Consider the following 21,867-nt stretch of genomic DNA (forward strand, 5'->3'; position numbering starts at 1 on the left):
ATATACAAAATCATGAGGGGTTTAGATAGGGTAAATGCAAGCAGGCTTTTTCCACTGAGGTTGTGTGAGAATAGAAGTAGAGGTCATAGATTAAGAGTGAAAGGTGAACTAATTATGGGAACATAAGGGGGAACCCTCTTCACTCAGAGGGTGGTGAGAGTGTGGGGCGAGCTGCCAGCAGGAGTTGATCATGTGGGTTCAATTCTAGCATTCAAGAGAAATTTAGGTTGGTGCATGGATGTGCGGCATATGGATGGCTTCTGGTCTGGGTGCAGGTCGATGGGACTGGGCAGCATAATAGCTTGTCACATACTAGATGGGCCGAAGGACCTGCTTCTGTGCTGTAGTGTTCCATGGCTATATGAATCTAAGTGGGAGATATTCAACAGGGAAATAGCGAGAGTTTATGGCCAATGTGTTTTCATAAAAGTAAAAATTCAAAGACTCTGGAAAATCAGGGACAGCAAAGCTGGATAAACAAAGGAAAGAATTATGTGTTGGGTAGAGAGAAATGAAAATATGGGCAGCCCTTCAGGAGTACTAAGTGTGAAGGGGGTGTACTTAAAGAAACTTGGAGGACAAAGAGAGTTTGAAATATCATTGGAAGACATGCTTGAGACATGATTTGATGGCTCTGGGTCTGTAATCACTTGAGTTTAGAAGAACAAGAGAGGGTATGGTATGGCAGCATAGTGGTTAGCAGAACACTTTTATAGTGTCAGTGACCTGGGTTCAATTCCCACGGCTGCCTGTAAGGAATTTGTACGTTCTGCCTCCAGGTGCTCTGGTTTCCTCCCACAGTCCAAAGACGTACCGGTTGGTAGGTTAATTTGTCATTGCAATGTTTTCTCATTATTAGCCTAGAATTAAATCAGGTGGATTGCTGGGCAGTACAGCTCGAAGAGCCGGAAGGGCCTATTCCGTGCAGTATCTCAATAAATAAAAATTCCATCTAATATCAGAGAAATGAATACAATATACAACCTGAAATTCTTGTTCTTCGCAAACATCCACACAAACAGAAAAGTGCCCCAAAGAATGAGTGACAGTAAAAACATTAGAACCACAAAGCCTCCTACTTCCCCGTCCCACGCACAGAAACCTATCGAATATTTAAACACCTAGATACAGCAGGCACGGGGAGGATATTTCCAATAGTGGGGCAGTCTAGCACCAGGGGGCACAGTCTCAGAATAGAAAGACATCTCTCTAGAACAGAGATGTGGAGGATTTTTGTTTCACCAGAGGTTGGTGTATCTGTGAATTCACCAGAGGTTGATAGGTACTTGATTAGTGTGGGCATCAAAGGTTACGGGAAGAAGGCAGGAGGATGGAATTAAGAGGGATAATAAATCAGCCATGATGGACGAGCAGAGCCGAATGGCAAAATTCTGCTCCTATACCTTATGGGGAAATCTGAAGTCCATGAAAGAGTTAAATTTGTTCATCCAACTGAAACTAGCTCATTGGAAAGCAAAACTCGCATGGAACTTCAACATTACTGAATAGGAGACAGTAAAGGTCATTGATAATTTCTTTCCAAGCTGAAATCCTAATGTCACCATACAACTGATGACTGCAGGAAAAGTCAAAAACCTAAAATCCTAACACTCTCACTTTTGCACTATTAAAAACAATAGATACAGTAGATGGTTAGGTTAATGTGGAAAACGAGAGACACAATAGCAACACACATCAAAGTTTCTGGTGAACGCAGCAGGCCAGGCAGCATCTCTAGGAAGAGGTGCAGTCGACGTTTCAGGCCGAGACCCTTCATCAGGACTAACTGAAGGAAGAGTGAGTAAGGGATTTGCAAGTTGGAGGGGTAGGGCGAGATCCAAAATGATAGGAGAAGACAGGAGGGGGAGGGATGAAGCCAAGAGCTGGACAGGTGATAGGCAAAAGGGATACGAGAGGATCATGGGACAGGAGGTCTGGGAAGAAAGACAAGGGGGGGGGGACCCAGAGGATGGGCAAGGGGTATATTCAAAGGGACAGAGGGAGAAAAAGGAGAGTGAGAGAAAGAATGTGTGTATAAAAATAAGTAACAGATGGGGTACGAGGGGGAGGTGGGGCATTAGCGGAAGTTAGAGAAGTGTATAAAAATAAGTAACAGATGGGGTACGAGGGGGATGTATAAAAATAAGTAACAGATGGGGTACGAGGGGGAATATAAAAATAAGTAACAGATGGGGTACGAGGGAGAGGTGGGGCATTAGCGGAAGTTAGAAGTACCCCCTCGTACCCCATCTTGTCCGAAAATTATGGAGAATTTGTCCATGTGGGTACAATTGTTGACCCAGAAGCAATTAAGAGGCAATTAAGAATATGGAATAAAGTTAAAAAGACTTCTCTCCAAAATATTTCCAAACTAGGACAAGCCCAATACATATGGATAAGAGAAGCCTCGCCCCCTTTACACTTATCACAAAAGGGACTAATATCAGGATAGAACCGTGATAATTTAGTTTTAGACATATGAGCCCTATGTACAACCTTGAACTGCAAAAGACAGTGGCGAGCACATAAAGAGGTTGAGTTAACTGACTTAAGAACTGAATCCCAAACCTCGTCAGACAGAGAAATATTTAAATCATATTCCCAGGCAGTTCTAATTTTATCAAAGGGGGCACGCCTCAAAGTCACTAATCTATCGCAAATAGTTGATATTAGACCTTTACCTGATGGATTTATACAAAGAAACAAGTCCACAAGACACATGACTAACTGAAAGAACAGCTAGTAAGAGATTTCAAAGTAGGAGGGGGAGGGATGGAGCCAAGAGCTGGACAGTTGATTGGCAAAGGGGATATGAGAGGATCATGGGACAGGAGGCCCAGGGAGAAAGAAAAGGAGGAGGGGGAAGCCCAGAGGACGGGCAAGCGGTATAGTCAGAGGGACAGAGGGAGAAAAAGGAGAGAGAGAGAAAGAATGTGTGTATATAAATAAATAAATAACGGATGAGAAACGAGGGGGAGGTGGGGCATCAGCAGAAGTTTGAGAAGTCAATGTTCATGGTAGTGAGGGAGGAAGTGTAAGGGCATGTGTAGCCACTTGTTCCACTTACAAGGATAAGTGCCGGGAGGGAGATCGGTGGGGAGGGATGGGGGGGACGAATGGACAAGGGAGTTGCGTAGGGAGCGATCCTGCTGGAAAGCAGGGAGAGGTCCAGTCGCTATATACTTCCATCCCCAATCAGAAAGGTCTCAAAGCTCTCCGCTTCTTTTTGGATTCCGGACCTAACCAGTTTCCCTCTACCACCACTCTGCTCCATCTAGCAGAATTAGTCCTTACTCTTAATAATTTCTCCTCTGGCTCCTTCCACTTCTTCCAAACTAAAGGTGTAGCCATGGGCACCCGTATGGGTCCCAGCTATGCCTGCCTTTTAGTTGGCTTTGTGGAACAATCTATGTTCCAAACCTATTCTGATATTTGTCCCCCACTTTTCTTTCGCTACATTGACGACTGCATTGGCACTGCTTCCTGCATGCATGCTGAGCTTGTTGACTTCATTAACTTTGCCTCCAACTTTCACCCTGCCCTCAAGTTTACCAGGTCCATTTCCGACACCTCCCTCCCCTTTCTAGATCTTTCTGTCTCTATCTCTAGAGGCAGCTTATCTACTGATGTCTACTATAAGCCTACTGACTCTCACAGCTATCTGGACTATTCCTCTTCTCACCCTGTCTCTTGCAAAAATGCCATCCCCTTCTCGCAATTCCTCCGTCTCCGCTGCATCTGCTCTCAGGATGAGGTTTTTCATTCCAGGACGAAGGAGATGTCTTCCTTTTTTAAAGAAAGGGGCTTCCCTTTCTCCACCATCAACTCTGCTCTCAAACGCATCTCCCCCATTTCATGCACATCTGCTCTCACTCCATCCTCCCGCCACCCTACTAGGAATAGGGTTCCCCTTGTCTTCACCTACCACCCCACCAGCCTCCGGGTCCAACATATAATTCTCCTTAACTTCTACCACCTCTGATGGGATCCCACCACTAAGCACATCTTTCCCTCCCCCCCCCACCTCTGCTTTCCGCAGGGATCGCTCCCTATGCGACTCCCTTGTCCATTCGTCCCCCCCATCCCTCCCCACCAATCTCCCTCCTGGCACTTATCCTTGTAAGCGGAACAAGTGCTACACATGCCCTTACACTTCCTCCCTCACTACCATTCAGGGTCCCAGATAGTCCTTCCAGGTGAGGCGACACTTCACCTGTGAGTCAGCTGGTGTGATATACTGCGTCCAGTGCTCCCGATGCAGCCTTCTATATATTGGCGAGACCCGACACAGACTGGGAGATCGTTTCGCTGAACACCTAAGCTCTGTCCACCAGAGAAAGCAGGATCTCCCAGTGGCCACACATTTTAATTTCACATCCCATTCTGACATGTCTATCCACGGCCTCCTCTACTATAAGATGAAGCCACACTCAGGTTGGAGGAACAACACCTTATATTCCGTCTGGGTAGCCTCCAACTTGATGGCATGAACACTGACTTCTCAAACTTCTGCTGATGCCCCACCTCCCCCTCGTACCCCATCCGTTATTTATTTATATACACACATTCTTTCTCTCTCTCTCTCTCTCTCCTTTTTCTCCCTCTCACTATACCCCTTGCCCATCATCTGGGTTTTCCCCCCTCCCCCTTTTCTTTCTCCCTGGGCCACCTATCCCATGATCCTCTCATATCCCATTTGCCAATCAACTGTCCAGCTCTTGGCTCCATCCCTCCTCTTCCTGTCTTCTCCTATCATTTTGGATCTCCCCCTCCCCCTCCCACTTTTAAATCTCTTACTAACTCTTCTTTCAGTTAGTCCTGATGAAGGGTCTCGGACCGAAACGTCGACTGTACCTCTTCCTAGAGATGCTGCCTGGCCTGCTGCGTTCACCAGCAACTTTTATGTGTGTTGCTTGAAATTCCAGCATCTGCAGATTTCCTTGTGTTTGCGTTTTTAAAAACAAGTCCACAACGTTTTCTAGGGCATCTTAAGAAAGTTTGGTATTAAAGGGTTAATAAATGTCTAATTTGAAGATATCTAAAAAAAGTGAGTATTAGGTAGGTTAGACTCTGCAGACAGTCGTTTAGAAGTTGCAAAGCGATTATCTATGAAAAGATCTTCAAACCGCCTAATGCCCTTTCTGTACCAGACATGAAATGTTAAGTCTTGCACAGAAGGTCGGAAAAGATGGTTATGTAAAATAGGACTAGAGTAGAGAGAAACCGTGAAGACCATTATATTGTCTGAACTGAGCCCATATTCTCAGAGTATGTCTAATGAGAGGATTAACAATTCGTTTAGGCAAATGACAAGGAGGCGCAGATCCAAGAAATGCGGAAATGGAGAAATCCTTATTAGAGTTCAACTCCATTGCCACTCATTTTGGGCAGTCAGACTGATTATAAAAGAAAGACCAAAAATTAAGACAATGTATATTGGATGCCCAGTAATATAAGCGAAAATTAGGCAAGACCTGCCACCTTCCCTTTTAGGATTTTGAAGGCAAACTTCAAAAATAATAACCATTCATTATTCACTTCTTAATTCGGACATAAAGTTCCATAAGGTGTGGGGACCTTTTCTTGAATATTTTCATAATTCCTCTTTAGATTATAGGTTTATCCACCCTTTTTTGTATTTTATTCCCTTACTTTCAGCTTTTTTTTCCTGGTTAAGTTTTACGGGTTTTTTTCATGAGAAATATATTACAGTTTAGGTAGTAGGTAGGCACTTTTTTAATATTTACAGCTCTCTGGTGACAAAAGCTCTGTTTAACTTTTCTTTACATCGAAATGGTTGGCTTGGCGTTGCGTAGTGGGAGGGTGGGGAGGATACTAACTTTATATGATTTTATTTTGGGTGCCTTTTCTCTATTGTTATGACTTGTATATTAGACATGTTTGTTTTGCACTGTATAAATCTCCTTTTTACTGGTGGGTTTTTTTTGTTGTATTGTAGAAACTCGTAAAAATAATAAAAAAATAATAATTTAAAAATACAGAACCTGCAGGCAGGTCAAAAGGAACAACAGCAGAAATGGAGGACGAATACTTACTTAATACAGGAGCTTGGGTATCAAGGAATCTAAGCAGAATGTTCTGGAAAACAGGAAGGCTTGAGCCAGAAAGTGACACAGAGGAAATAGACTCTTTCTCATCCAAGACTTCAGACTCTCCACACCGCTGAAAAGACAAGCCATGAATAAGAAGGATTTGTGCAGAGCATCTCAATTTGATCAAAACCCCTGCTGAAGCAACATCACCTCTGCTCCACTAGCTAACTCATTAAGATGCTACAATACTCACCTCTAGCATTTTTAGTCAAGAGTTGTGGGATGACAAGAGCCAGTGGAAAGCCAGTGGACAACCATTGTGGCAAGCAAGACAGAAAACCAGTGTTTCTATCTTCAACGTCAGGGTTATAGATAGCGGTGTACATCTGGTTTATACCAGTTTGCCTTTAACTTTCCTGTATTGGAAGTGAGTTGTTCCATGACCAATAATCCATGGTTAGTGCTTGACATAAAACATTCAGATGGTAGTCAAAATCTTGCCCACATATCAGTGTGCACCACCCTTGAAAGTTAGCTCAGGAGAACAAAACACTGCATTTTCAGACCTCGTCTGCCTTTGAAACTAGGATATTGAATCAGTCGAGGACATACAACGTGGTAATGTACACTCAGCATATTTATTAGGTGCACCTGTACATCTGCTCATTAATGCAAATACCTAATCAGCCAATCATTTGGGAGCAACTCAATGCACAAAATCATGAAGACATGGTCAAGAAGTTCAGTTGTTGTTCAGACCAAACATCAGGATGGGAAAATAAATGTGATCTAAATGACTACGACTATGGAATAATTATCGGTGCCAGAAAGGGTGGTTTGAGTATCTCAGAAACTGCTGCTCTCCTGGGATATTCACACTCAACAGTCTCTAGAGTCTACAGAGAAGAGTGCAAGAACAGTGAGCAGCAGTCTGTTGGTGAAATTGCCTTGATAATGAGAGAGGTCAGAGGAGAATAGCCACACTCATTCAAGCTGAAGCTGACAGAAAGGCAACAGTACAGTGCCTATAAAAAGTTTTCACACCCCCCCCCCGACGTTTTCATATTTTATTGTGTTACAACATTGAATCGCAGTGGATTTAATTTGTTTTTTTGACACCAATCAACAGAAAAGGTCTTTTGAGTCAAAGTGAAAACAAATTTCTACAAATTGGTCTAAACTTATAACAATAATTAAGCACAAAATAATTGATTGCATAATTACTCACCCCCTTCAAGTCTGTATTTAGTAGATGTACCTTTGGCAGCAATAGCAGCCTTGAGTGGGTGTGGATCAGTCTCTATCAGCTTTGCACATCTGGACACTGCAATCTTTCCTCATTCTTCTTTACAGAACCGCACAAGCTCTGTCAGATTGCACGGGAACAGCCCTTTTCAAGTCCAGCCACATATTCTCAATTGGACTAAGGTGTGGACTCTGACTTGGCCACTCCAGGACATTAGCTTTGTTGTTTTAAGCCATTCCTGTTTAGCTTTGGCTTTATGCTTGAGGCCATTGTCTCACTGGAAAACAAATCCTCTCCCAAGTCACAGTTCTCTTGCAGACTGCATCAGGGTTTCCTCCAGGATTTCCCTGCATTTTGCTCCATTCATTTTACCCTCTACCTTCACAAGCCTTCCAGGGCCTGCTGCAGTAAAGAATGCATGCTTCACGATAGGAATGATGTGTTTTTGATGTTGTGTGGTGTTTGGCTTATGCCAAACAGCGTTTAGTCTGATGGCAAAAAAGCTCAATTTTGGTTTCACCAGACCATAGAACCTTCTTCCAGCTGACTTCAGCGTCTCCCAGATTCCTTCTGGCAAACTCTGACTGAGATTTCATGTGAGTTTTTTTAAATGGTGTTTTTTTGTCTTTGCCACTCTCCCATAAAGCTGCAACTAGTGAAGCACCCGGGCAACAGTTGTTGTATGCGCAGTCTCTCCCATCTCAGTCACTGAAGCTTGTAGCTCCTACAGAGTTGTCATAGGTCTCTTGGTGGCCTCCCTCACTAGTCCCCTTCTTGCATGGTCACTCAGTTGTTGAGGACAGCCTGCTCTAGGCGTGTTTACAAGCTGTGCCGTCTTTCCATTTCTTCACTGAACTGCACTCCAAGGGATATTCAGTGACTCGGAAATTTTCTTGTATTCATCGCCTGACATGTGCTTTTCAATAACCTTTTCACAAAGTTGCTTGGAGTGTTCTTCTGTCTTCATGGTGCTTTCCAGGATACTGACTCACCAACAGTTAGACCTTCCCAAGAGGTGTATTTTTACTACAATCAATTGAAACACTTTGACTGCACACAAATCTCCAATTAACTAGTTAGGTGACTTCTAAAACCAATTGGCTGCACCAGTGATGATTTGGTGTTTCATATTAAAAGGTGTGAATACTTAAGCAAACAATTTTTTTTGTTTTATATTTGTAATCACTTTGTAAAGATCTGCTTTCACTTTGACATGAAAGTGTCTTTTTCTGTTGATCAGTGTCAAAAAAATCAAATTAAATCCACTGTGATTCGATGTTGTAAAACAATAGAACATGTAAACTTCCAAGGGAAGCTGAATATTTTTTATAGGCACTGCAACTCAAATAACCACACGTTAAAACAGTGGAGTGCAGAAGAGCATCTCTGAATGCACAACACGTTAAAACTTAATATGAATGGGCTACAGCAGCAGAATGCCCTGTACTTACATTCATGTACAGTTATAACTGTATGGCTTGTATATTATTAATTTTGATTCACACATAATTCACCTCCTATTACCTGTTTATGTCAGCAGTGCAGAAGGAATCTCCTAAATTGAACTTCCCTGACGTTTGAATGCTGGTGTCTAGACACTCAGAGTGATTACTCACCTCTGCTTCGATCTCAGCCTGTCTCTTCTCCAGCAGCTTTGCAACCGTCATAGCTCGGTGCTTCCCACACCGTTTGCAGCTCACTGCCCACTCACACAGCAAGGTCACAACAGCCTCGTCGTTAGGTGCAATTTGCTGTGGGGTCCAGAAAGGAGAAAGGTGTTACAGAGAACTGCATGGGCAGCTGGCGGTTTCCGCAAGGGGAGGAGAGGACAGTGCGGGTGAAAGGGGCATGCAGGGGGGGGAGGAAAGGGGGCACGTGGAGGCTGACAAATAGGCATGGGGAGAGAAAGGTGAGCGTTGGCGGGAGGGAGAGGAAGGCAGACAGGCGGGAGGATGATGGGAGGGGAGGGTCTGAGGAAGGCGGGACAGGGGGCTGAGGAAGGAGGGGAGGGGGTGAGGAAGGTGGGGATGGGGTGAAGGCTGGAGGGGAGGGGAGTGAGGAAGGTGGAGGGGGGTGAGGAAGGCGGAGGGGGTGGGGAAGGGGGAGGGGGTGGGGAAGGCGGGTGGAGAGGGGTGAGGAAGGTGGGGAGGGTGGGAGTGAGGAAGGCGGGAGGGGAGTGAGGCAGGCGGGAGGGGAGTGAGGAAGGCGGGAGGGTGAGGAAGGCAAGGGGAAGGGGATGAAGGCGGGTGGGGAGGAGTCAAAATCATGTGGAGAAGAGGGAAGCGGGCAGGGTTTAGGGAAAGCAGGTGGGGTGCAGAGGAATACGGATATGGTTGAAAAATGAAAGACCATAATGGAGGCAGAAATAATGATGACTTCAGGTATAGTTTTTTTTACCTTAAGCATTCAGCATTACATGGCACAAGTAAGAACTAAACTTCCCAATCCTAAAACTCCATCACATGTAGTTGGACAACAGAACACCACCGCCTGCAGATTCCCCTTGAAACTATATAACATTCCGGATTCGGATATATCATTTCCCTTTGTCATTTCCTGATGCAAGTCCTGGAATTCCATATCCAATACCACAATGGAAGGGTTGCAGAGACTACCGACATTGCAGAGATATGTTCCCTCAATGCTGCCCTGCAAAACTCATTTCAGGAAGGGGCAGTCGAGGGCCACACCAGTCCTCATTGAGAGGTCAGCAGTGGAAAGGGTGAGACGTTTCAACGTACTGATGCAATCAGTACAAAGGCTCGCCGGCGGCTCTACTTCATAGGAATTTGAGGAGATTTGGTGTGTCACCAAAGAGTCAAGCAAATTTCTACAGATGTACCACAGAGAGAAATCTGACTGGTTGTATCAACATCTGGTACGGAAGTTCCAATTCACAGAACCGTAAAAAGCTGCTGCTGCAGCTCATAGTCATAGTCATACTTTATTGATCCCGGGGGAAATTGGTTTTCGTTACAGTTGCTCCATAAATAATAAATAGTAATAAAACCATAAATAGTTAAATAGTAATATGTAAATTATGCCTGAAAATAAGTCCAGGACCAGCCTATTGGCTCAGGGTGTCTGACCCTCCAAGGGAGGAGTTGTAAAGTTTGATGGCCACAGGCAGGAATGACTTCCTATGACGCTCTGTGTTGCATCTCGATGGAATGAGTCTCTGGATGAATGTACTCCTGCGCCCAACCAGTACATTATGTAGTGGATGGGAGACATTGCCCAAGATGGCACGCAATTTAGACAGCATCCTCTTTTCAGACACCACTGTCAGAGAGTTCAATTCCATCCCCACAACATCACTGGCCTTACGAATGAGTTTGTTGATTCTGTTGGTGTCTGCTACCCTCAGCCTGCTGCCCCAGCACACAACAGCAAACATGATAGCACTGGCCACCACAGACTCATAGAACAAACTCAGCATCTACGAGTCTGTGGTCTCATCCACTTCAATCAAGGTTTGACATGTTGTGCATCCAGAGATGCTCCTCTCCACACCACTGCTATAACATGTGGTTAATTGAGTGTAACTCATGGTTCCCTACATCACATTTCTCCTTATCCTGGTGTTTGGTCTGAACCTCTTGACCGTGTCTGCATGCTCTTATGCATTGAGTTGCTGCCACATGATTGGCTGATGAGATAATTGCCCTAATGCAGAGGTGTATCTAATTAACTGGCCACTGAGTGTAAATTCAAGCAATTCAGTGAATTGGCATTAATTCACGACAATGACCATGAAACTAAGACATTGCTGAACAAACACATTTAGTTCAAAGAGGCACACAGATGCTGCAGAAGCTGCAACTTGTAGCAACAGACAATTTGCTGGAGGAACTCAGCCAGTCGAGCAGCGTCTGTGGGAGAAAGGAGTCAGCGGCAGGGTAAATTAGTTGTGCATCAGGGATGCAGAATCAAAAACGGTAGAAACTACAGTATTCAAAGTGTTCTATCTCAATGCACAGAGTATAAAAAAATAAACTGGATGATCTCGTTGCACTTTTACAGATTGTCAGGTATGATGTTGTGGCCGTTACTGAATCGTGACTGAAGTATGGTTGTAGTTGGGAGTTGAATGTCCATGGTTACACAATGTATCAGAGGGATAGGAAGGTAGGCACAGGGGGTGGTGTGGCTCTGTTGGTAAATAATGGCATCAAATCATCGGAAAGATGTCACATAGAATCAGAAGATGTTGAATCCTTGTGGGTTGAGGTAAAAAAACTGCAAAGGTAAAAGGACCCTGATGCAATTATGTAGAGGCCTCCAGATTACAGATTACAATGGGATATAGAAAAGGCATGTCAAAAGGGCAACATTATGATAGTCATGGGAAATTTTAACATGCAGGTAGATTAGGAAAATCAGATCAGTAACGATCTCAAGAGAGTGAATTTGTTGAATGCCTATGAGATGGATTTTTAGAGCAGTTTGTCATTGAGCCTACTAGGGGATCAGCTATACTGGATTGGGTGTTATGTAATGAATTGGAGCAATTAGGGAGATTAAGGAAAGTCAAAGCTAATTTTAAAGCAAAAGAGAGGGCATACAACAAAGCAAAAATTAGCAGGAAGGCAGAGGATTGGGAAGCTTTTAAAAACCTACAGAAAACGACTAAAAGAATCATTAGGAGGGAAAAGTTGAAATACAAAAGGGACCTAGCAAACAATATCAAGGTAGATTTAAAAGAAGCTTTTTCAAGTACAGAAAAAATAAAAGAAATGAGAGTGGATATAGGACAGCTAGAAAATGAGGCCAGAAAAATAATAAAAAAGGACAAGGAGATGGCAGATGAACTAAAATGAGTATTTTGCATCAGTCTTCACTGTGGAAGACACTAACAATGTGCTAGGTTTTGAAAGGTGTAAGGGAAAAGAACAGTTACTATTATAAGGCAAAAGGTGCTCAAAAAGCTGAAAGACCTAAAGTGCATATGTCACGTGGACCAGATGAACTGCACCCTAGGATTGTGAAAGAGGTAACAGTAGAGATTGTGGAGGAATTAGTAATGATCTTTCAAGAATCATTGGGCTCTGGTATGGTCCCGGAGGACTGGAAAATTAGAAATGTCACTCCACTCTTTAAGAAAGGAGGAAGGCAGCAGAAAGGAAATTATAGACCAGTTTGCCTGACCTCAGTGGTTAGGAAGATGTTGGAGTCAACTGTTAAGGATGAGGTTATGGAGTACTTGGTGACACAGGACAATTAGGACAAAGTCAGCATGGTTTCCTGAAGAGAAAATCTTGCCAGATGAACCTTTTGGAATTCTTTGAGGAATTACAAGTGGGTAGACAAAGGGGATTCAGTGGATGTTGCATCTTTGGATTTTCAGGAGGCCTTTCACAAGGTGCCACACATGAGGCTGCTTACCAAGATAAGAACCTACAGTATTACAGGAAAGTTACTGGTATGGTTAGACCATCAGCTGATTGGTAGGAGGCAGTGAGTGGGAATAAAAGGATCTTTTTTCTGGTTGACTGCCAGTGACTAATGGTGTTCTGTTGGGGTTGGTGTTGCGACCGCTTCTTTTTATGCTGTGTATCAATGATTTAGATGATGGAATAGATAGTTTTGTTGGCAAGTTTGAAGATGACACAAGGATTGGTGGAGGGACAGGTAGTATTGAAGAAACAGGAAGGCTGCTGAAGGACTTTGACAGATTAGGACAATGGGCAAGAAAGTGGCAAATGAAATACAATGTTGGAAAATGCATGGTCATGCACTTTGGTAGTAGAAATAAATGCGCAGACCCTTTTCTAAAACAGGAGAAAATCCAAAAATCTGAGATGCAAAGGGACTTGGGAGTCCTTGAGCAGAACACCCTAAAAGTTACCTTACAGGTTAAGTTGGTGGTGAGGATGGCAAATGCAATGTTAGCATTCATTTCAAGAGGTCTCGAATACAAGAGCAGGGATGTGATGCTGAGGCTTTATAAGGCACTGGAGAGGCCTCACTTTGAGTATTGTGAACAGTTTTGGGCTCCTTGTCTGAAAAAAGCTGTGCTGGCATTGGAGAAGGTTCAGAGGAGCTTCACAAGGACGATTCCAAAAATGAAAGGGTCATCATACAGTATGAGGAATGTTTGATGGCTCTGTGTCTGTACTCACTGGAATTCAGAAGGATGAAGAGGATTCACAATGAAATCTTTCAAATATCGAAAGGACTAGACAGAGTAGATGGGGAAAGGACCTTTCCCATGATGGGAGAGTCTAGGACAAGAGGGCACAGCCTCAGGATAGGGGGGCATTCATTTAAAACAGAGACGTGGAGAAATTTCTTTCGCCAGAGGGTAGTGAGTTTGTGGAATTTGTTACCACAGGCAGCTGTGGAGGCCAGGTCGTTGGGTGAACTTAAAGTGGAGATTGATAGGTTCTTAACTGGACACAGCATCAGACATTATGGGTAGAAGGCCGGAGAGTGGGTTTGAGGAGGAGAAAAAAAGGATCAGCCACTATTAAATGGCAGAACAGACTCAATGGCCTAATTCTGCATCTATGTCTTATGGCCTTATGGTGCTAGTGATGTTTTGGTTTGAAACCTTTTATCAGGACTCCTGGTTCTGAGCTGGATCATCAACAATTCCTTCACTCCACCCCACAGACGCTGCTCAACCCACCACAGATTGTGTTTGGTTATAATTCCTTAAGCCAATAAATGTTGAACTGCTCCCACAACCTGTGGGTTCACCTTCAAAGACTCTTCATCACATGGTCTCGATATTTATTGCTTATTTATTTATTATTATTATTTCTTTCTTTTTGTATTTGCACAGTCTGTTGTCTTTTGCACAACGGTTGAACACCAAAGTTGGATGTTCTTTCATTGATTCTGATAGTTATTACTCTATAGATTTATTGAGAATGCCCATAAGAAAATTAATCTTAGAGTTGTATATGGTGACATATATGTACTTTGAAAATAAATTTACTCTGAACATAGAAGCAGAATTAGGTCAGCCTACAGAATCTGTTCCAACATTCTATCATGGAGGCACACACAAAATGATGTTGGAATTCAGCAGGCTAGATTTTTCAGGACAAGGCCCTTCATCGGGACTGTGATGGAGGGTCTCGCCTGTTCACCCTTTTCCATAGATGCTGCCTGGCCTGCTGAGTTCCTCCAGCATTTTGCTTGTGATGGCTGGATTTCCAGCAACTGCAGATTTGCTCACCTTCTATCACTCTCAACCCATTCCTCTTCATTCACCCCATAAACTCTTACCAAAAAGAATTTATCAACCTCCAATGATCTGGCTTTGCCAGCCCTCTGTGGCAATGAATTCCACAGATTCACCAGCCTCCGGCTAAAGAAATGCCACCTCATTTCTGTTCCCAAGGGACATCCCTGGATTCTGAAGTTGTACCCTCTGGTCCTAGACTTCCCCTCTAAGAAACATCCTCTGCACATCCACTCTATCTAGGCCTTTCAATATTCAATATGTTTCAATGAGATCTCCCCTTATTCTTCTAAAGTCCAGCAAGAACAGGCCCAGAGCCATCAAACAGTCATATGTTAACCCTTTCATTCCAGGGATCATTCTCATGAATCTCCTCTAGACCCTCTTCAATTCGATGCCAGCTCTCTTAGATAAGGGGGCCAAACTGCTCACAATACTCCAAATATGTTTTAACCAGTGCCTTCTAAAGCCTCAGCTTGACATCTTTAACAATGAATTCAACAATAATCTGCTTGGAAGGAAATATGCCATCTTTTTTTTGGAGTTGGAAGTAATTTATTATTTGTGTTTTGCACAATGAAATCTTTCATTGCTTTTTTTTGGAGTTGGAAGTAATTTATTATTGCTGCATGCACTGAGATGCAGTGAAAAGCTACATCTTTTGCTCAGTCTGCGGTATTTGAGACTCCAGAAGCCACCAAGGTGATTAATTCTGCACATCATTAATGCAGATGGGGGGGAGGGGCTTAACTGGGATGCTAATTGTACTTCACGAGTCGTCTGCCATAAAGCTAATGTTCAGTGAACTATAGTTGTAAGCACATTATCACCCAGTTGTGGGCTGCTTGAGTGCTGTGGTATGAAGAGGTAACAATTAATTATCTGCAACAACAACTTTTCACTTTCCCTTTCACGGCTCTACGCACTACGCCGTCTGTCAACAGCTGGAGGTTTCAACTTCCTCCCCATTTGTGATCCCGCTGCACCCAGCTCCTACCTTCTGCCAACTTTCATTGCATACTTGTGTCTTGTCTTGAAAACTAACAAACCTTCATTGAGGAAACATGCACAAAATGCTGCAGGAACACAGCAGGCGAGCTGAGATACAGCACAGAATGGGTCCTTCCGGCCTCTCGAGTTGCGCCACCCAGCATTCCCCCAATTTAATCTGAGCCTAATCACAATGACAACTTACAACGACCTACCAACCGGTACATCTTTGGGCAGTGGGAGGAAACCGGAGCGCCCGGGGGAAACCCACGCGGTCACGGGGAGAACGTACAAACTCCTTACAGGCCGCACCAGGAATTGAACCCAGGTCACCTACACTGTAAAGTGTTGTGCTAACCACTTTGCTACCATGTCACCAAAGTTATGGCACTTCACATTCAAGTTTATTGTCATTTATGTACACCACCAAATGACACAGCATTCCTCCAAAACAAGGTGCACAATATAGTACATAAAACTCACATATAACACAGGAATATTAACACAAATAAATGAATAATAAAATATTTTCATTCCAGAACATTGACGTTTAACATAAGGCACACTTACGACACAAGTTAAAAAGTAAACAGTAAAATGCGACTGACACTTCATACGTGATGAGATCAGGGTTGTGGCAGAGTGTTTAATAATCTTACGGCCTGGAGGAAGAAGCTGTATCCCATCCTAACAGTCCTTGTCCTAATGCTATGGTATCTCCTGCCTGATGGTACAGGGTCAAAGAGATCGTGGGACAATCTAGCGATCATCTCACTACACGTCAATGCGAGGGAGCTATCAGTTTTAGCTGGGTGCCAGTAACGGCTGAAAATCAGATACACAGAGGCTGGAATTCAAACATAAAAGCGGAAATTGCTGGCAACACTCCAGTAGGTCAGGAAACAGCTAGAGAAAGGAAAAACAAGAGTTAACGCTTCAGGTTGAAGATCTGTCATCATTCCTGGGAAAGAGAGAAAAACACATTAGTTGAAAGTTGAAGAAAAGGTGGGAAAAGGGTGGAGAGGACCAGGGAAAGAAATCTAATAGGGCGAGACCAAGGTTGCCACACATATATGTATTTATTGGTCATCTGGTTGATGGGTTAAAGTTCTTAGAAAAATAGGTGCAGGAGTAAGCCATTCAGCCCTTCGAGCCTGCACCACCATTCATTATGATCACGGCTGATCATCCAACTCAGAACCCCGCCCCAGCCTTCCCTCCATACCCCCTGACCCCCGTAGCCACAAGGGCCATATCTAACTCCCTCTTAAATATAGCCAATGAACTGGCCTCAACTGTTTCCTGTGGCAGAGAATTCCACAGATTCACCACTCTCTGTGTGAAGAAGTTTTTCCTAATCTCGGTCCTAAAAGGCTTCCCCTCTACCCTCAAACTGTGGCCCCTCGTTCTGGATTTCCCCAACATCGGGAATAATCTTCCTGCACCTAGCCTGTCCAATCCCTTTAGGATCTTATACGTTTCAATCAGATTCCCCCTCAATCTTCTAAATTCCAACGAGTACAAGCCCAGTTCATCCAGTCTCTCTTCATATGAAAGTCCTGCTATCCCAGGAATCAATCTGGTGAACCTTCTTTGTACTCCGTCTATGGCAAGGATGTCTTTCCTCAGATTAGGGGACCAAAACTGCACACAATACTCCAGGTGTGGTCTCACCAAGGCCTTGTACAACTGCAGTAGTACCTCCCTGCTCCTGTACGCGAATCCTCTCGCTATAAATGCCAGCATACCATTCGCCTTTTTCACCGCCTGCTGTACCTGCATGCCCACTTTCAATGACTGGTGTATAATGACACCCAGGTCTCGTTGCACCTCCCCTTTTCCTAATCGGCCACCATTCAGATAATAATCTGTTTTCCTATTTTTGCCACCAAAGTGGATAACTTCACATTTATCCACATTAAATTGCATCTGCCATGAACTTGCCCACTCACCCAACCTATCCAAGTCACCCTGCATCCTCTTAGCATCCTCCTCACAGCTAACACTGCCACCCAGCTTCGTGTCATCCTCAAACTTGGAGATGCTGCATTTAATTCCCTCATCCAAGTCATTAATATATATTGTAAACAACTGGGGTCCCAGCACTGAGCCTTGCGGTACCCCACTAGTCACCGCCTGCCATTCTGAAAAGGTCCCGTTTATTCCCACTCTTTGCTTCCTGTCTGCTAACCAACTCTCCACCCAATTCTTTCTTGGGAGGAAAGAATAGAAAGGGAGCTGGGGGAGCAGCTGGAGAGTGATAATACAGGGAAAAAGAAGTATTAAACAACAAGCAAGAGAAAATACGCAGATTGTTGAGGTCGGTAACATCTGCAGATTCACAGAAAATGCTGGTAGAACTCAGCAGGCCAGGCAGCGTTCAGGGAAAAGAGTACAGTCGACATCTCGAGCCGAGACCCTTCAGTAGGACTGCAGAAAAAAAGCTGAGGAGTAGATTTGAAAGGTGGGGGGGGGGGGGGGGGGGGGGGAGAGAGAACCACAAGGTGATCGGTGAAACCAGGAGGGAGAGGGATGAAGTAAAGATCTGGGAAGTTGATTGGTGACAGAGATACAGGGCTGGAGAAGGTGAAATCTGATAGAAGAGGACAGGAGCCATGGAAGAAGAGAGGGGAGGAGTAACAGAGGGAGGTGATGGGCAGGCAATGAGAAAAGGTGAGAGAGGAAAAAGGGGATGGGGGATGGTGGGGGATTATCACCAGAAGTCCAAGAAATTGATGTTCATGCTATCAGGTTGGACACTCACAGGTGGAGTGTCACCTCACTTGGGAGGACTGTTTGGGGCCCTGAATGGTAGTGAGGGAGGAGGTTTTTGGGGTAAGTGTGGCACTCGTTCCACTTGCGAGGGTAAGTGCCAGGAGGGAGATCAGTGGGGAGGGACGAATGAACAAGGGAGTAGTATAGGGAGCCATCCTTCTGGAAAGCAGAAAGTGGGGACACTCAACATGTGAGTCTGTTGGGGTCACATACTCTGTCTGGTGCTCCCGGTCTAGCCTCCTGTATATCAGTAAGACCCAACATAGATTGGGAGACCACTTCGCCCAGCACCTACACTACGTCCGCCGGGAGAAGCGGGATATCCCAGTGGCCACCCATTTTAATTGCACTTCCCATTCCCATTCCGATATGTCAATCCATGGCCTCCTCTACTGTCATGATGAGGCCACACTCAGGTTGGAGGAATAATACCTTATATTCCATCTGGGTGGCCTCCAATCTGATGGCATGAACATCATTTTTCAAACTTCTGGTAATGCAACCTCCCCCCTTCACCATACTCCATCCCCTTTTCTCTCTCTCACCTCATCTCCCTGCCTGCCCATCACCTCCCTCTGGTGCCCCTTCCCCCTTTTTCTTTTTTCCATGGCCTTCTGTCCTCTCCTATTAGATTCCCTCTTCTCCAACCCTGTATCTCTCTCACCAATCAACTTCCCAGCTCCTTACTTCACCTATCACCTTGTGTTTCTCCTTCCCCTCTACCCCGCCTTTTAAATCTATTCCTCATCTTTTTATCTCCAGTCTAGCTGAAAGGTCTCGGCCCGAAACATCAACTGTACTCTTCTCCCTAGCTGCTGCCTGGCCTGCTGAGTTCCTCCAGCATTTTGTGTGCTTAATGTTAAATGATACACGATGCAAAGCTGTAAGATGTGTCTAGCAGGTCATATCATGCTAATGCAGAGACGAAAAAAATTGACCCAACATCACAGATGAACGACTCACACAAGAAGATCAGAGTGATGGAGTTATACAGCACAAAACCAGGCCTCTCAGCCCAATTCATCCATGCCAACCAAGCTGTCAACCTAAGCTAGTCCTATTTTCCTGTATTTGGCCAATAGCCATCTAAATCTTTCCCAATCATGTGTATGTCTAAATGTCTACTAACATTCTAATTCTACAACTTTTAGAGTAGGTCACATGGTCAGCACATTATGGGCTGAAGGGCCTGTAACGTGCTGTAAATTTTCTATGTTCTATGTTCCTCTGGCAGTTCATTCCACTGCTCTGTCCAGGAGGAGAAGAGGTAAAAGCCAGTTGTGGCCATGCAATGTTGAGCAGGGTAGTGGTGGTGGTGGGGTGGGGGGGGGTTGACACTTGCATGCAACCCAAAACAATCTCTGCTGATTTGGTTTGATGCAAACAACGCATTTCACTGTATGCTTAGATGTACATCTGACAAATAAAGCTAATTTTTAAATTGTTAAATCAATTACTCTGCACTAAATCAAAAGTATCTGACAAACTACAAAAGTTTTGCTGATGGTCCAAAAAGGCCACAGAACAAATTACCTTCATTTAGTTCAGGTCAGTACAGTTGCAGCAGTGTGTCCTAACTGCAAGATGCACTGCAACAATCCACCAAAATTCCTAAGACAGCACATTCTAGACCCACAACCACTACCATCTGGAAGGATGAGACCAGCAGATACCTGGGAAATCCCCCTGCCAGTCACTCACCATCCTGACTTGGAAGCATATCACCATTCCTTCATTGTCGCTGGGTCAAAATCATGGAACTCCCTCCCTAGCAGCACTGCAGGTGTACCTACAGATCACGGACTGCAGCGGTTCAAGATGGCAACTCATCACCACCTTCTCAAGGACAACTGGGGATGGGCAATAAATGCTGGCTTAGCTGGAGATGCCCACATGCCAGACATGAATAAATTTTTAAAAATTAGCTCAGGTACATAATTTCTTCTCCAGTCAAGAGCCCCAGCAAAACCTCCCCCTCCCACCTCCCCCGTAACGTTTGCATCCCTAGATGCTTGTGTGACTAAGAGGCACTGCTGCTCAGCAGGAACACAAAATCCACTGAGTAACCTGCAGTGACCTGACGAATGAGAAACAAATACAGTAACTGTCTGGTTGTTCTTTGTGATGAGAAACATCAGTCAGCTTTGCCTTGGACATCATCAACCCACAGGGACACCGACCCTTAGGAGAGTCGGTTTAAGCTTAAGGAAAGGTTTCGAAGCAGTTAACCCAAGCACATCAATCCCAGTGCCAGAAGGCTCAGTGACCGCGTAGTGCAGACACAGGAAACTGGCAAAACACAGGCAGAGAGGATGAAAAGGTCAGGCCTCCCCCATGCTCCCGACAGAGCTGATCAGGAATACAATGGCCATAATGGATTCATAATTGCTTACAAATAGGAATATTTGTAAAGAAACTAATAACATGCTCTCGGGGAAAAGCGGGACCTGTGATAAAATGGATGGCCTAAGAGATGACCAAGGACTCTAGGCGATAGGGCTTCCAGAGTGCTTCAGATGCCTAACTCACAACTCCGCAAACAGATCCTTTACTCCCAGATGAAGGAACATCAGTGAGCCCTTGATGGGCAAAAGAAAAGCTTCGAGTATAACATCAAAATTAGCCTGACAAAATCCAGCGTTACATCTAACAACTGGAAAGGCATTGCATTCAATGGAAGGAGATCCGTTCGAGAGGGAGCTGCGCTACATGACAACAACCTCCCCTGGGCCACAGAACTAGCAGCAGCTGCGAAAGGAGAGACTGAACAACTAAAAGACCCGACCAGTAACCACAGCCACCACTTCCACTTGTCCACACTGCATCAGAATATGTGGATCCTCAATCGGCCTCTACAGCCAGCTGAGGACCCACCACCAATGAATAATGTATCACTTCTTAATGCATGCATTACTAAATGACAATAAAAGAGGACTACGTGTCTTCATAATCTAACAGACAACCCCCGTAGAGAACATCTTACGCAACTTGAGTGGCTACATGACTGCTACAAAACAGAGCCAGGGTCTTGAACATGACAAGATTGCAGTCTGAAGTGAATGAGGTCAGCAATTCCAGAGCAGGAAATCCTTTTCAGAAACCTTGAGCTTGCAGTGCAGGACAATTGTCACTTTGTGGCTATGGCCAAGTTCTACCATGAGCTAGAGTTCTCTTCCTCAAATAAATTCCACTTCAGTTCCTCTAGGGCAAATAGTTCTTTATTCAAACAACACAGGCTACTGAATCTCAACGAGTTCTTCACAGTTAGTAATTTTAAACTGTTAATTAACTTAGTGGCCACTTTATCAGGTATTTCTTGTAAAGTTGCCACTGAGTGTATGGCCATGGTCTTCTCCTGCTGCAGCCCATCCACTTCAAGGTTCAATACATTGTGCTTTTCTACACACCATTGTTGTAATCTGTGGTTATCTGAGTTCCTGTTGTCTTCCTGTCATCTTAAACGTCTGGCCATTCTCCTCTGACCTCGCTCTTTTTCAAGACATTTATGCCCCACAGAACTGCCACTCGTTGGATTTTCATTTTCGCACCATTCTCTGTAAACTCTAGAGGCTGTTGTACTTATAGTTGAAGTCAGAAGTTTACATACACCT

General features: G+C 44.4%; 1 protein-coding gene across 4 annotated transcripts in view; it reads right to left on the reverse strand.

Annotated features, from left to right (window-relative positions):
- LOC140196181 (mediator of RNA polymerase II transcription subunit 12-like protein) overlaps positions 1–21,867 on the reverse strand; it is a 720,072-nt gene that overhangs the window by 523,869 nt on the left and 174,336 nt on the right. For 3 of the 4 annotated variants that reach the window (XM_072254955.1, XM_072254956.1, XM_072254954.1), the window contains exons 12-13: positions 8,916–9,050; positions 6,057–6,183 (exon numbers count right to left, since the gene is read on the reverse strand). In XM_072254955.1, the coding sequence (XP_072111056.1) occupies positions 6,057–6,183; positions 8,916–9,050 (262 nt within the window). The remainder of the gene's footprint in view (positions 1–6,056; positions 6,184–8,915; positions 9,051–21,867) is intronic. The other variant, XM_072254957.1, reaches the window with a different exon arrangement.

This window comes from Mobula birostris, chromosome 4 (assembly GCF_030028105.1).
Source record: "Mobula birostris isolate sMobBir1 chromosome 4, sMobBir1.hap1, whole genome shotgun sequence".
In the NCBI taxonomy this organism is placed as follows: Eukaryota; Metazoa; Chordata; class Chondrichthyes; order Myliobatiformes; family Myliobatidae; genus Mobula; species Mobula birostris.